We start from the raw sequence: 13,929 nt of genomic DNA, 5'->3' as shown, positions 1-13,929 counted from the left end.
GTTACAAAGAGAACACCCCTTTAAGATTCTATAGCTAATCACGTTGTGCTTGTATATTGTGCCCCATATTGATGTACGGGGCCCTGTTATGCGTCTGATGCCTTACTCAGGTCACACATATGAATTCGTATTCAGACAATCGCCTGGAGTACCTGAAGGTGGCTAGGAATGAAATATTCATATTCCATATGTTAGTCAACCGATATTTTCTTACCTAATAAAGCAATTCACACTTTCCGCAATTAATTTAAAAGTATTCTTGGGCAATTTACATTCCTGGATGGGTTAATTATCCTCTGTATTTCTGCAATGTACTTGGGATAAGGTACAATTAAGGTATCCCCCAGGGCTCCATCTAAATTAATATTTGCTCACACATGAATGAGCCAAGTATTCCTGTTATTTCATTGATGAATTGTTCATTGTTTAAGACCGGAGAGATTTCTCGCTTACAAATAACAATACGGCTATTACGCTTTTCACACATTAAGCTTTGGGCTAATTATTGCCTTTCTTCAACTTTTCTTGCACAGTTTAGAATTTCCCTATTTATAGAATAGAAACTTTTCTATGAGGAGGTCCGTGCCACCGGAGCAACTGGGATTGTCTCTACGGGAGAAGCTTCCAGAATGTTCTCAGTTTATACAATGTTCTAGCGGCTTCCTCCAGAGCTTCAAGTACTTAGTTTTAAAGCATGGCGGAGGGCAAATCATTAATTATAACACATTGTACTGTACTGTAAAGGATATTTTAAGCATGCTTGCATCTATTTCTTTTTAAGAAATTGAGAAAACAATTAAAAAAAACCTGTTTAGCATATCCAATTTCAAAATGACCTACCATGGACTTCAGGACCTATATAGGTCTGAGGCGGCAGCCAAACTTGAACCCTTCATTGACTTTAAAGGGGATTCATTTTTTGGGCCCCAAGGCGTATGAAAACATTAAACAAGGTATACTCACGTTGATGTCAGTCATTTGTATAGGAGTATCTCATACACATTGGCTGCAGGGGGCGCCAGCACCAGGAAGCACATAGAGGAGCCAGCACCAGGAGTGTCACATTATTATGCAGTCTGTCAGACCTGTCTATAGGAGTATCTCATACACACAAAGGCTGCAGGGGGGCCAGCGTCAGGAAGCACATAGAGGAGCCAGCACCAGGAGTGTCAGATCATTATACAGGTTGTCAATAAGGTATATAGGAGTATCTCATACACAGGCTGCAGGGGGCGCTAGCACCAGGAGTGTCACATCATTATACAGGCTGTCAGTCATGTGTATAGGAGTATCTCATACACACAGGCTTCAGGGTCACCAAAACTAGGAAGCACATAGAGGAGCCAGCACCAGGAGTGTCACATTATTATGCAGTCTGTCAGACCTGTGTATAGGAGTATCTCATACACACACACTGGCTGCAGGGGGGGGCAGCGTCAGAAAGCACATAGAGGAGCCAGCACCAGGAGTGTCAGATCATTATACAGGTTGTCAATAAGGTGTATAGGAGTATCTCATACACAGGCTGCAGGGGGCGCTAGCACCAGGAGTGTCACATCATTATACAGGCTGTCAGTCATGTGTGTAGGAGTATCTCATACACACAGGCTTCAGGGTCACCAAAACTAGGAAGCACATAGAGGAGCCAGCACCAGGAGTTTATACATAGAGGAGGCAGCACCATTATACAGGCTGTCAGTCATGTTTATAGGAGTATCTCATACACAAACAGACTGCAGGGGGTGCCAGCAACAGGAAGCACATAAAGGAGCCAGCACCAGGAGTGTCACATTATTATGCAATCTGTCAGACCTGTGTATAGGAGTATCTCATACACACAGGCTGCAGGGGGCGCCAGCACCAGGAAGCACATAGAGTAGCCAACAGCAGGAGTGTCACATCATTATATAGGTTGTAATTCAGGTGTATAGGAGTATCTCATACACACACAGGCTGCAGAGGGCGCCAGCACTAGGAGTGTCACATCATTATACAGGCTGTCAGTCATCTGTATATGAGTATCTCATACACACACAGGCTTCAGGGGGCGCCAGCACCAGGTAGCACATAGATGAGCCAGCAGCAGGAGTGTCACATCATTATACAGGCTGTCAGTCAAGCACTGGGCACTATGAAATTGGTTACTTATCTTAAAGTTTCTCAAAGATAAAAGTCATGAAAGTCCATAAAAGTTGCTCATCTGTGTCATTCAAATGTCCTGGACAGATTTTACATACCTGAAAGGAAACAATAAGGGTCCCAAGGAAATTGCAAACAAAGTAGAGTGAAAACTTTTGTAACTTTTTATTATACTAAAAATTGTTCAATATTGTAATATATAAGGGCCCTGGACATTCATGGTGACTGATTCTCCAGTTTTCTTCATCGTCTCCCTTTCTCTCATTGCAGCTAATCCAGAAGTTGACGGATGTAGCCGAGGAATGCCAGAACAACCAGCTGAAAAAACTCAAGGAAACATGTGAAAAGTATAAAATATTTCCTTCCCTATTAAAATAAAAGGATTGATTAGGTGCAATATATTGTGTCTTTAATCTATATGTTATTTTTTATACTCCTGCAGAGAAAAGAAAGAGTTGAAAAAGAAGATGGACAAGAAACGGCAAGAGAAAGTCACAGAAACCAAATCGAAAGATAAAAATCAAATGGAGGAGTAAGTATGGAGCACTATCCCATGTCAAGTTACCAGGATGGATTAAGTCAGGGGCACGAGGCTTTATGAAAATTGTGGGACCCCCAAAACTCAAGGTTTTTTTTTAAAGGACATCTACCACATGGATGATGGATTGTAAACCAAGCACACTGACATATTGGCAGGATCGGCTCTTCTTTTATGTTCTTATTCCATGGTTTTTCCAAAAAAAGGATTTGAAAATTATGCAAATGAGTCTGAGGGTTCATTTACATTATTTTTACATGCCTTTTATTCTTAAAAATAAGGTCATAAAAAGCTTAAAGAAAAGTGTATCCAACCAGAGGGGGCACATACCAGCATGTAAGTTTATTTGTTTTACAATCCTTCATCCTGGTGGTAAATGTCCTTTAAAGGTTTGACATTAGCTGCCTACATACAAGTAGTTCTTTTGGCCTTCAGTTCTGCTGTTTAAGAACCTTTGGGGGTCGTTCATGCATTAGGATTTCAGGGCTGAAAGATCCGTCCTGTCTTTCTCAACCCTAAACATGGTTTGTGGTCTGAGTGATCATGAGCCTCCTAAAACCTTGGCCCTCAGACAGTCCATCTGGACTGCTGATTATAATCCAATACTTTCATTATAATATCAGCTGCTGCTGCTGTCGTCTTTTCTGGGTTCCTGACTGTCACTGATGGACTCACCCCTGACAGCTTGAAACCGGCACAACGCAGTACATTTATAAAGATATGTGCCATAAGTCCAGGGACAAGTGCCGCACAATTGCAGTGTTTGATCCTTACGAGTTGGAAGGGGTATCAAACTTAAAAATTAATAGTACAAGTACAAGTAGAGATGATTTTGTCGCTACCCTATCAGTCTGCAGGGTTTTTTGAATTTTATTTAGGCAATATCCCCTGCTGATGTGCTCCATTTTGGTTTTGAAACAAGATGGGAGGAGGGACTTAGACAAAGGGCGTGGCTTAGCAACCTCTACAGTAGGCAGGAAACAGCGGGGAGGCTCCAGCTCCAGCCAGTTATCTTACAGCCAGACACACAGGGCCATGGCTGAGCGCCTGGGACATAAAACCTTTTTTTTCAGTGTCAGTTATATTATTCAACAAAATAAGATCTAAAGAAGGAATATATAAGGAAAAAAATGTTCAGTTACTTTTTTTTGTCAATTTCTGTATTTAGTGTATCTTAAAATGTGTAGACCTGGTCTTTTTCCTTTACTTATTATTGCTATATATTGTCCTGTTGTTGTGTCACAAAGTTCAAACACCAGAAATCTACTTATTACCACATGTGAGAAATATCAGGATAAAGAACTGTGTTTGGCACAATGTCTGGTCTACAGTAATAATCTAATCTCTCCCATCTTGTTTTCTGCTTTTCCATAGAGAGAAGACAGAAATGATCAGATCCTATATCCAGGAAGTGGTGCAGTACATTAAAAGGGTACGCTCTACAAGCTTATTGCATTTATATGGAATATCCAATCCCTGATAAATATGTGGTTACTGATCCAACAAAGATAGACATTGTTTTTCTGTTTTAATTACGGCAGCTACGTTTCATCCGGATAATGACTTTAATACATTAGGTAGTGGCAAAGTAATAGAGGTCGCAAGAGATAAATAATGGAATAAAAATCTAATATAAGACAATAAGCAGGAAATGTGTCTGGAGAAACATAAGGATGAAATATATTTTCTGTTGCTGAATATTAAGATATAAAGACAATGTGAGCGGCTTCCATTTGTTAGTAATTATTACTTTTGCTAAGGAGAAACACCTATCTATCTGATATCTATCTATCTATCTATCTATCTATCTATCTATCTATCATCTATCTATCATCTATCTATCATCTATATATCATCTATATATCTATCTATTTATCTATCTATCATCTATCTATCTATCTATCTATCTATCTATCTATCATCTATCTATCATCTATCTATCATCTATATATCTATCATATATCTATCTATCTATCTATCTATCTATTTATCTATCTATCATCTATATATCTATCATCTATCTATCTATCTATTTATCTATCTATCATCTATCTATCTTTCTATCTGTCTGTCTGTCTGTCTATCCAATATATATCTAATATCTATAATCTGTCTATAAATACAGTCATATATCTAAACTATATCTATCAATTAGTGAGATCCCCGTTCTTTGGACGTCCTATTCTCATGATCGGTATGGTTGAGAACAGTCGGGCGCTCACTTATCAGCTAGTTATCCCCTATCCACTCGTTATGTAGGACAAACCTTTTGGTCACTGTTGATACGTTTTTGTGATCAGTGGGGTCTCAACAGTCGGATCTTCACGGATCCGCTTGTTATCCCCTATCTTTTTATTGCTCTTTTCTACTCCAGTTTTGAGGATATACAAAAGGGAAAACAATGTGAGAGTTTGCGTGGGGCGCTAGTACACAATCGCTTGAGCCTTTGGATGTAGGAGACTTCCTGTGGGATAATATAAACCACGGTCCAATCGATATAAATAAAAGAAGTAATTTATTTCAGATCTTACCGATCAATTTGGATAAAAATGGTACAAATTAATGGTCCCTTTAACGCGTTTCGGGTCTTAGACCCTTTCTCAAAAAAACGGACAAGTGTATACACACAAGTGTATACACTTGTCCGTTTTTTTGAGAAAGGGTCTAAGACCCCAGTCCGTTTTTTTGAGAAAGGGTCTAAGACCCGAAACGCGTTAATGGGACCATTAATTTGTACCATTTTTATCCAAATTGATCGGTAAGATCTGAAATAAATTACTTCTTTTATTTATATCGATTGGACCGTGGTTTATATTATCCTACAGGAAGTCTCCTACATTCAAAGGCTCAAGCGATTGTGTACTAGCGCCCCACGCAAACTCTCACATTGTTTTCCCTTTTGTATATGCTTTTAGCCAAAACCTTTAGCTTCGGGTTTGTAGAGTTGTGGGAGCTGCTTATGTCCACAGAAAGAGCCAAATCCGGATTGGACCGTTCCCCAGGAGTGGGAATTTATGCATAACATCAAGTTTCTCACAAGGTGAGCACCCTCTATACTATCTACAAGACTCCCGGTACCCGGCTATATTACCCGAGGCGCCGTCCTCTGTTGTTCCCGTTTTTTCTGTTTTTGTAGTTCCAGTTTTGAGGAGTGAGACCAGAGTTTCCCATTAAGGTTGTAGGTCAATGGGAAGAGCAATGGGAAAGCCCTAATGAGATATCTATGTATGGTTACTCAGTGGTGCCTAGTTTTCCTCAGTAATATGATAACGGGAGCGCATACAGGGACTTATATATACCGTAGAATTCACAGGGACTTTCATGACCTTCTATCTCTAAAATCCTTGAATGTCATATTGTAGTAGATAATAGTTAGTAACATCTGCAGCTTTTGTCCTCTGAATTTCACTGCTTCAATAAGTCTTTTTTTTGGGGGGGGGGTCCCTTATATGAAGCAATTTAATCACAATTATGTGTTCCATACCATTCCCTGGCGGAGATACAATGGTACATACATGTTTGTCCTCCTTCCAACAATTATCATAATTTATTGATGTACTTTAGGGAGATTGAATGTTAAAACACAGCATAACTTTCCATGCATTCATATTCTGCTATAAGACAAGTTTCTGGTTCGCTGTGCATGTATTATCCGTCACATAATGCATTCTGTCCCTCGCATACTTTCTCTGTTGGTTACTTTGTTCTTCCCACACAACTAAATGTACTCACAATGAACCTAAAAGTTGGCAAAAACTTTGCCTGTAAATACAGAACTGATGAGTTTGCCAAGTAGCAATGAACAGAGAACAGTGGGATTCATTTATATTGTATCAGACTATGGAATAATATAAGCCTGCTCACCCAGCTCTTAAAGGGAACCTGTCAGCAGACATTAACCTGATAAACCACTATTGATGAGTGGTTGATGAGTACAGATCCGGCTGAGTTTAGCTGAACCCAAACCCAAATGTTCTTCCACACCAGTAACGCCTGCTATCAGGCCTGCTTAAAAGCCACCAGCAAAGCTGCCACCAGCATTTTCTCAGGGATCGTTGTTCCCTGTGATGTCATCAGGAAAGGAGAGAGACCAGAATAAGTGGTGACACAACCCCTAGCGAGGCTGAAGCCAAAATCTGGACTTTTGGCCTAAGTCTGGGCTGTGTGAATGAGGACTTAAAATCAAAATCATAAACCAGGGACACTTACTCATAGATTCAGGCACCATGACTGTGGTAATCATCTTATATTTGTTAGCTATGTCCTCCTTCCTTCTAACCTCCACTTTTAGAATTATGTTAATGAGTCTGAGTAGCTACCCTAGCCTCTCTGTGATCTGGCTTTACAGACTATTACACTGTCTCAATCTTCCCTCGCTTCTTGTGCACTAAGAATACAGCAGGACATGCTCACTGCACAAGTGCTGAGGAAGCAGGGGGAGGGGGAGGCAGTGTAACAACTTGTGAAGCCAGACAACAGGGTAGCCCTTTGGCTCATTAGTATAATTTTAAAAGCTGATTTTAGAAGGAGGCCATGGATTATAAATATAAGAAGATTCCCACAGTCCTGGTGCCCCCGGTTTATTACATTTGATTTTGATGGTAGATTTTCTTTAAGCTGCTATTTATATCTTCATTCTGTAGGAAGTTTCTTGAAGCTTTCTTGAATCCACCAATATTAGAATGGTGTTAACTAACCAATATAACCATCATTGCGCATTAGCCATTTGTTCTCCCTACATTAATAAACGGATCATAAAGATATCGATATGGGATACTGGCACAGAGCAGCCAAGGCTTCAGTCCAAGCTGAATATAAAAATGTGAAGACAAGTATCCAGCACTTGGCTCCTACTGTGAAGATCTCAGCTCTTACACTGAGTTGTGTTCTGATGGGGAATTAGCACTTTATAATTATGAAATTTCATAAGTGAAGAACATACTTGAAGACAATCTTAGTATCTTAGTATTTTAATTACAAATTTGCATAGGTCGCCAAGAAATGTTTTCTCGTAACTTGGCTGATTGTCTACAGCACCGTTCCTATACCACTACACTACTTCCCAGTGGCCATGCAAAAGTAGACAAGATTATGTGGACGTCATTGGTTATTTTTATCTCCTGGCTTGAGATCGACCCACAAGATGGCTCACATGCTCAGCACTCACATGGATTACCCTTTTTATCTCATGAGATAATAAAAGTGAACATTTGATACTACACTGGACTTAATTTTTTTGGTATCAGTGTTTGTCCTTCTAGTCTACTAAACAGTATCATGGGCGCCTGCCCACAGGGTGGGCTCCAAGTTTCAGTAGGCCACTGGGCGACAGAGCCTTAGTGGGCCCCTTATGCTGTGAAGTCACGTGGTGGTATTAAAAAATCAAAAACTAATACAGTCTCCTGTTCCCAAAAATATTCCCTAGTTTATCATCCCAAACAGCCCCTCATGGTTTTTTTATATACACCCCCCTTAGTTAGTTTATGAAAAGCCCCTCTCAACCCTAAGGATTCATTAGATACAGCCCCCTCACCGCAGTACATTCTTTATGTGCAGCCTTATGTGGGCCCCCCAGGAGCCCTGGGCCCTGGGACTTGCCCAGCTATTCCCAGTGTTGGTGCCGGCCCTGCCTGTCCACTTATAGATGCTATATTCATTTTGAAGTATGTTTTGTGTTACATTTGCTAAGATCCGTATGGACTTATTAGTCCTTAGTTATTGAACACCTTATTATTATGGGGGCTCACAATCACACTTGCATGGGACTTCTTGATGTTTTAATTTTGCAAAGTATGTTTTGATTCACACCAACATTTGCATAACATGTCCACAAGAAGATGTTTCCATAACACAGAGAACATTTTTCAAATTCTAAATGTTTAACAGTGAGACTTATGCATTCCGAAAACTTGAGCATTTGTGTTAGGTGGTTAGGTGGAAACTTTTTCTGGTTGCTGTGGGCTGGAACAGTTGTGTTATCCAAGATTGATTACAAGAAAGATTCTATTATATTAATCAAATACATTGATTTTCTGGTGGAATCTTCTGTTCAGCCAACGGAAGGAACTAGATTATACTGACACCACCATTATTCAGCCGCGTACTCCATGTCCTTAAACTAGTAAAAAAAAGGAAATAAATTAAATACAGGAGGCATCAGTAACTATGGACGTTTTAATAGGAAACGTCTGACTGATTTGCTCATACACATGGCCAGGCTTCTATAAACCGCACCAAGAGAAGACATAATATTATATATGCAGCCATTGAGAGGAAATCTACTCTAAATTCTTGAATATGTTTTTAAAAGCCAAAAATCTACTTCAATCAACGAGAAATTATTTTATGTCTTGATAACCTATTGGTTCACAGTTCCCTTTAAAGAGGACCTTTCACCACCTCACACATGTATAGATTATCATACAGCCTTGTAGGGGCTATTACAGGGGCACTTTGAATTTTCCTTCTAGCCCATGCGGTTGCGGAGATATCATTCCCAGTTTCTGACCATTGTAATCTGTGTTTGGTCAGAGAGGAAGAGCTGGGTCTGGAGGCGTGTCTTATGCTAATCTTCTCTCATACTGTCCAATTAGTGGCAGGCAATGTCAGAGAAGCTATTTTGAATAGTGAGCTGTGATTTCTTTGTATGTTCATCTAAAGGCTGTGTTCTCACACATTCCGCTAATATTTCCGTTTGCGCCACGTTTATGCATGTGCAGTGTTTGCGTCACATTTAGTGTTATGCAGCATTTGCGCCACGTTTACGCTTATGCAGCGTTTGCATCAGGTTTAGGCGGCATTTGTGTCATGTTTACGCTTGTGTGTCATTTGCGGCATGTTTACGTTTACATAGCATTTGCGGCACATTTACCTGGCCTTTGTGTCAAGCTTACGTTTATGAGGCATTTGCAACACGTTTACGCTTATGCTGCGTTTGCATCTCATTTACGCTTGCGCTGAATTTGCGTCAGGTTTACACTTACATGGAGTTTGCTTTACGCTTTTGCGCTATTTCCATCACGCCTACGTTAATTTTCCATTTATGTCGAGTTGGCAACGCGTTTAAGCTTACATGGTATTTGCCTTTGCGCCAGGTTTACTCTTTTTACGTTTACGCGGCATTCCCGTTTATGTTGAGTTTGACTCATGTTTATGCTTGCGTAAATGGCGCTTGCGTTTAAGGCACATTTACATTTCCGTGCCTTCACAATGCATCTACACTTGCATGAGGTGCATGCGTAGATGTTTCGTTTGCACTTAATTTTACATAGTGTTTGCGTTTGCGTTTACATTCCGTGCGTGTTTACAATGCATGTAACATCGCATTTTTGTAAATGCAATGTCAACAGAATATTAGAATGTGTGTGAACATAGCCTTTACATGCTTAGTACAGCTCATTACTGACAATATGAGAAAGATTATTATAACCGCCTCCAGCTCCAGCCCCTCCTTTCTGACCAAACACACATTATAATGGTCAGATCTCGGGACTAATAACTCCGCCACCGTGGGGGCTAGAAGGAAAATTTGAAGTGCGGTGTTATGATATACATATAAGTGAGGTAGTGAAAGGTCCTCTTTAAGTTGTGCACTGGTCAAGTTAAAAAATGCCAAATTTTTGCAAATATAGTTAGGAAAACACTTCCGAGTTTGCAAGTTTTCCTATCTACAAAGAATGGAGAGGTCTGTACTTTTTATCAGATACACTTCTGTTATGATAGACAGGATCTAAATCGGCCTGTAATTACCAAGTAGGCATAATGGAAGTGAAGGGGGCAGGATCAGGGGCAAACTGGGCCTGTGCGAAAGCTATAGCCTGCGCCCATTCAGGTGTAGGCTATGACATAATTCTGTGCCAGGCTTGTACCTGATGTAGAATTCCTCCACTGGTGCAGCGCAGATTTATCAGTAGGCCAAAGTGAACATCATATGCTGATGCACTTTGCATGTATGATAAATGTGCCCCAATGACTTTTCTGAGCCACTTGGGTGCCATGATCAGCACTGATGGTACCATCTAAGGCAGTGGTGGAGAACCGATGGCACAGGTGCCAGAGGTGGCACTCAGAGCCCTCTCTGTAAGCAGACAGGCAATTCCCCAAGCACAGAGTTCACCAGACAGGACTCACGGCATCATCCTGAAGCCCCAGGCCACCAAGGTGTGCCACAATCAGTGCCATTTTATATATCCTTGACTGCCCGGGACTTCAGGAGGAATGAGAAGGTGCAGACAGAGCTGGATTTTCATTGGAGCTCCTGCTCCAGGCCCAGCAATTCTTTCTGTCCATGGGACCCTGAAGGGATGCTGCAATGCTAATCCGAATTTCTCATCCTTCTAATATTCATATTTGAAAATCTTCATACAGTATTTGTGTTCTCTGTATGCCAATAGAATTAAAAGCTGTTACAAAGTACAAAGTTGGTAGCAATTAATTACTGCTTAAATTGCAATGTTGGCACTCTCCAATAAAGTGGGTATTTTTGGCACTCTGTCTCTAAAAGGTTTGCCATCACTGATCTAAGGGGTCAATCACAGCATCCACAATGAACAAACAGGCTCAGATTTTGACCTCAAATTTTGGACCGATATGGAATTAGTTTTTGGGTGACTCATTCTCAAAAAGTGTGATAGGAGATCACTCCTATAATGAGGGGCCCTTATTCTTTCCAAGACCAGAACAAAAGACCAGGGGACTAAAATTGTAGGTCGAAGAAAGTTAGTTGTATTTAGACATTTATATAGGAAAGGTTTAGAATGGTAAACAATAATATACTAATTTGGAGCCATTTCCATCCATGTTATGGAGATATTTAGAATTTGTTCTGTTCAACTAAATTGGATTTGGTATCTGTAACAGAGTTTTTTTGCCTTTCAAGTCCTTAACATTACTTTTTCCCATTTAGGAAAGAGGCAATGTTTAATTTTGGAGTTATGTTATTGGATGCACCCTAATACAGCTGATCTGGTAAATTGATACCCATAGCAACTAGTCACGGCCAATCATAGAAATGGCTAGTTGCTAGGGGTGTCAATTTGCTGGAGTGGCCTTTTAATCGCCAATCCGGCAATATGTTCAGGTAAGGGTGCCAAACCCGGACTCTAAATCCGACCATTAGGTCAGCTCATCTCTAATTGTTAGGTTCACTTTTTTGGAGCTGTAGAAGCATAGACTTGAAGTGGACAATGTTGAGTGAGCTGTATCAATCGAATAAACCAACTGGAGATCTGCCGTTTACTGGCAAATACAGTCAAATGAATTCCCCATCTATAGTAGATTTTCTTTATTATTTTGTATCCACTAATCTCATTCCTTTTCTACTTTACAGTTAGAAGATGCTCAGAGCAAAAGACAAGAAAAACTGGTAGAGAAACACAAAGAGATTCGACAACAAATTTTGGATGAAAAGCCCAAGGTAAACGTTTGTGCTTCTTAATTGAAGATTCACGATAAAGTAATTACAAATTCGAAAGATTATAATTTTATTCAATTAATTTTCGAGAACATACACAATTCAAATGCAGAACTACACAACTAATAATAAAAAGTGCTATTATTTCTTTGGGCTAAATCACAGTGTTGCTTGGTAAGGTTGTTGTGCCATGGATAGGATGCACCTTTGTGTGTGTATTTTTAATTAGTTTTATTAATAAAGCAGCTTTATGTCAAGTTGACTCAAATCCAGAACCTTCTCTCCTGTAATTTGCAGTACAGGACTATAACTGGGATATGCACAGTACGTGGATTACTTGATACCATACCATTAAGGTAGGGGGAGGGCATTGAGAATCAAAGGGGTTGTCCAAGAGCATAAAAAAATCTATTGGTGGCTTGGAAGGGGCTGGTTAAATGAAATAAACATTTACTCTCTGGGTCCCTCACGGCGCCCCACCGCTGCCATCACTCCAGTCCGTGCCCCATGTAAACAAACATGTTTATTTTTTTTTATAACCAGCCCCCTCAGCGCCATCAATATGTTTTTTTATGCTCTCAGACAACCCCTTTAAGGGACCCAAAAGTTGTTCACTGTCTCTCCCCCACCCTCTGTTCCCTCAGCACATCCCCCTCCCTCTGCCTGATGTAATCGTGGTACAGTAGAGGAAGTTTTACTACACAGTGGGAGGGAGAGGTGCTCCTGCACAGTGTAACAGCCTGTTAATCTGAAGTACAGAGGGTCTTTGGTCTCATTAGCATAATTGCATAAGTTAATTTTATTTTTAAAAAAGGGAAGCCATTCACAATAAATATAAGAAGATTACCACAGTCACGGGCCCTGGATCTATGAGTAAGTGCCCCTGGTTTATCATGCTGGGTTTTGATAGTAGATTTTCTTTAAGCTTTCTATGGTGAAACCCAAGGACCCCCTCTTCTAACATGGGATGAGCTCAGTTCACACTTCCACAATAAAAATGATGGCGAGCCAGTTCTTATAACAACCTCTCGCCTTTCCTGGTCTGAGCCCTTTAAACATTATGGCAATATCTCTCGGAGCCAGCACGGTCTGTTCATTGCAGCTCACTAAATTCATTGAACTCTTCAGGAATATAACTTATAACTTTTAGTCACAGACTATATTGCATCTGTTGAGGTGATCTATGGTCATAGCTACTGTAGTGTGATGTAAAATAATGAACTCCTCTCACAGCCAAAACTTAGATTAAGAATCTCTCCACTGCAAATCCAATGTGAAATGACCGTGAGCACAGGACATTTACTATCAGCACTACTATAATTGCATATAGCTATGCACCTAAAAGACCTATATATATTCTCTGTACAGTTCTTTGCACAGCATCATATCAATCTTTTGCATATTAGTTATATTCAAGGTTAATAATAATAATTCCTTTATTTATATAGTGCACACAGATTGAGCAGCGCTGCCCAGAGCTTGCCAGATTAGTCCCTGTCCCCATGGGTCTCACACTCTAATCAACCTACCTGTATGTTTTTGAGTGTGGGAGGAAACCGGAGGACCCGGAGGAAACCCACACAAACACAGAGAGGACATACAAACTCTTTGCAGATGTTGTCCCTGGGACTTGAACCCAGGTCTCCAGCGCTGCAAGGCTGTAATGCTAACCACTAAGGGGTTGGGACAGAATATTAGTTAATTTACCAATATACATCTATGAATAGTTCTGCTCCGCTTTCTTGATATGTAAAGTGAAGCCTCCTGTCTTTTACCTCATCAGCCGGACATTCCTGTCCATAAAATGGCCACAGATAGAGGGTCATGTGATCTGTAACTG

General features: G+C 40.3%; 1 protein-coding gene across 3 annotated transcripts in view; it reads left to right on the top strand.

Moving 5' to 3' along the window:
• The window catches only part of PLCB1 (phospholipase C beta 1), a 457,336-nt gene that overhangs the window by 401,047 nt on the left and 42,360 nt on the right, over positions 1–13,929 (top strand). For all 3 annotated transcript variants that reach the window (XR_011854040.1, XM_072140489.1, XM_072140490.1), the window contains 4 exons: positions 2,410–2,486; positions 2,582–2,671; positions 4,052–4,109; positions 12,006–12,092. Coding sequence is in view for 2 of the 3 variants with exons in the window: in XM_072140489.1 (XP_071996590.1) it covers positions 2,410–2,486; positions 2,582–2,671; positions 4,052–4,109; positions 12,006–12,092 (312 nt within the window). In the remaining variant the exon portion in view is untranslated. The remainder of the gene's footprint in view (positions 1–2,409; positions 2,487–2,581; positions 2,672–4,051; positions 4,110–12,005; positions 12,093–13,929) is intronic.

This window comes from Engystomops pustulosus, chromosome 3 (genome assembly GCF_040894005.1).
Source record: "Engystomops pustulosus chromosome 3, aEngPut4.maternal, whole genome shotgun sequence".
Taxonomy (NCBI): Eukaryota; Metazoa; Chordata; class Amphibia; order Anura; family Leptodactylidae; genus Engystomops; species Engystomops pustulosus.
Note: the sequence above shows the minus strand (reverse complement) of the source record. Positions and strands in the feature narration are given on the sequence as shown.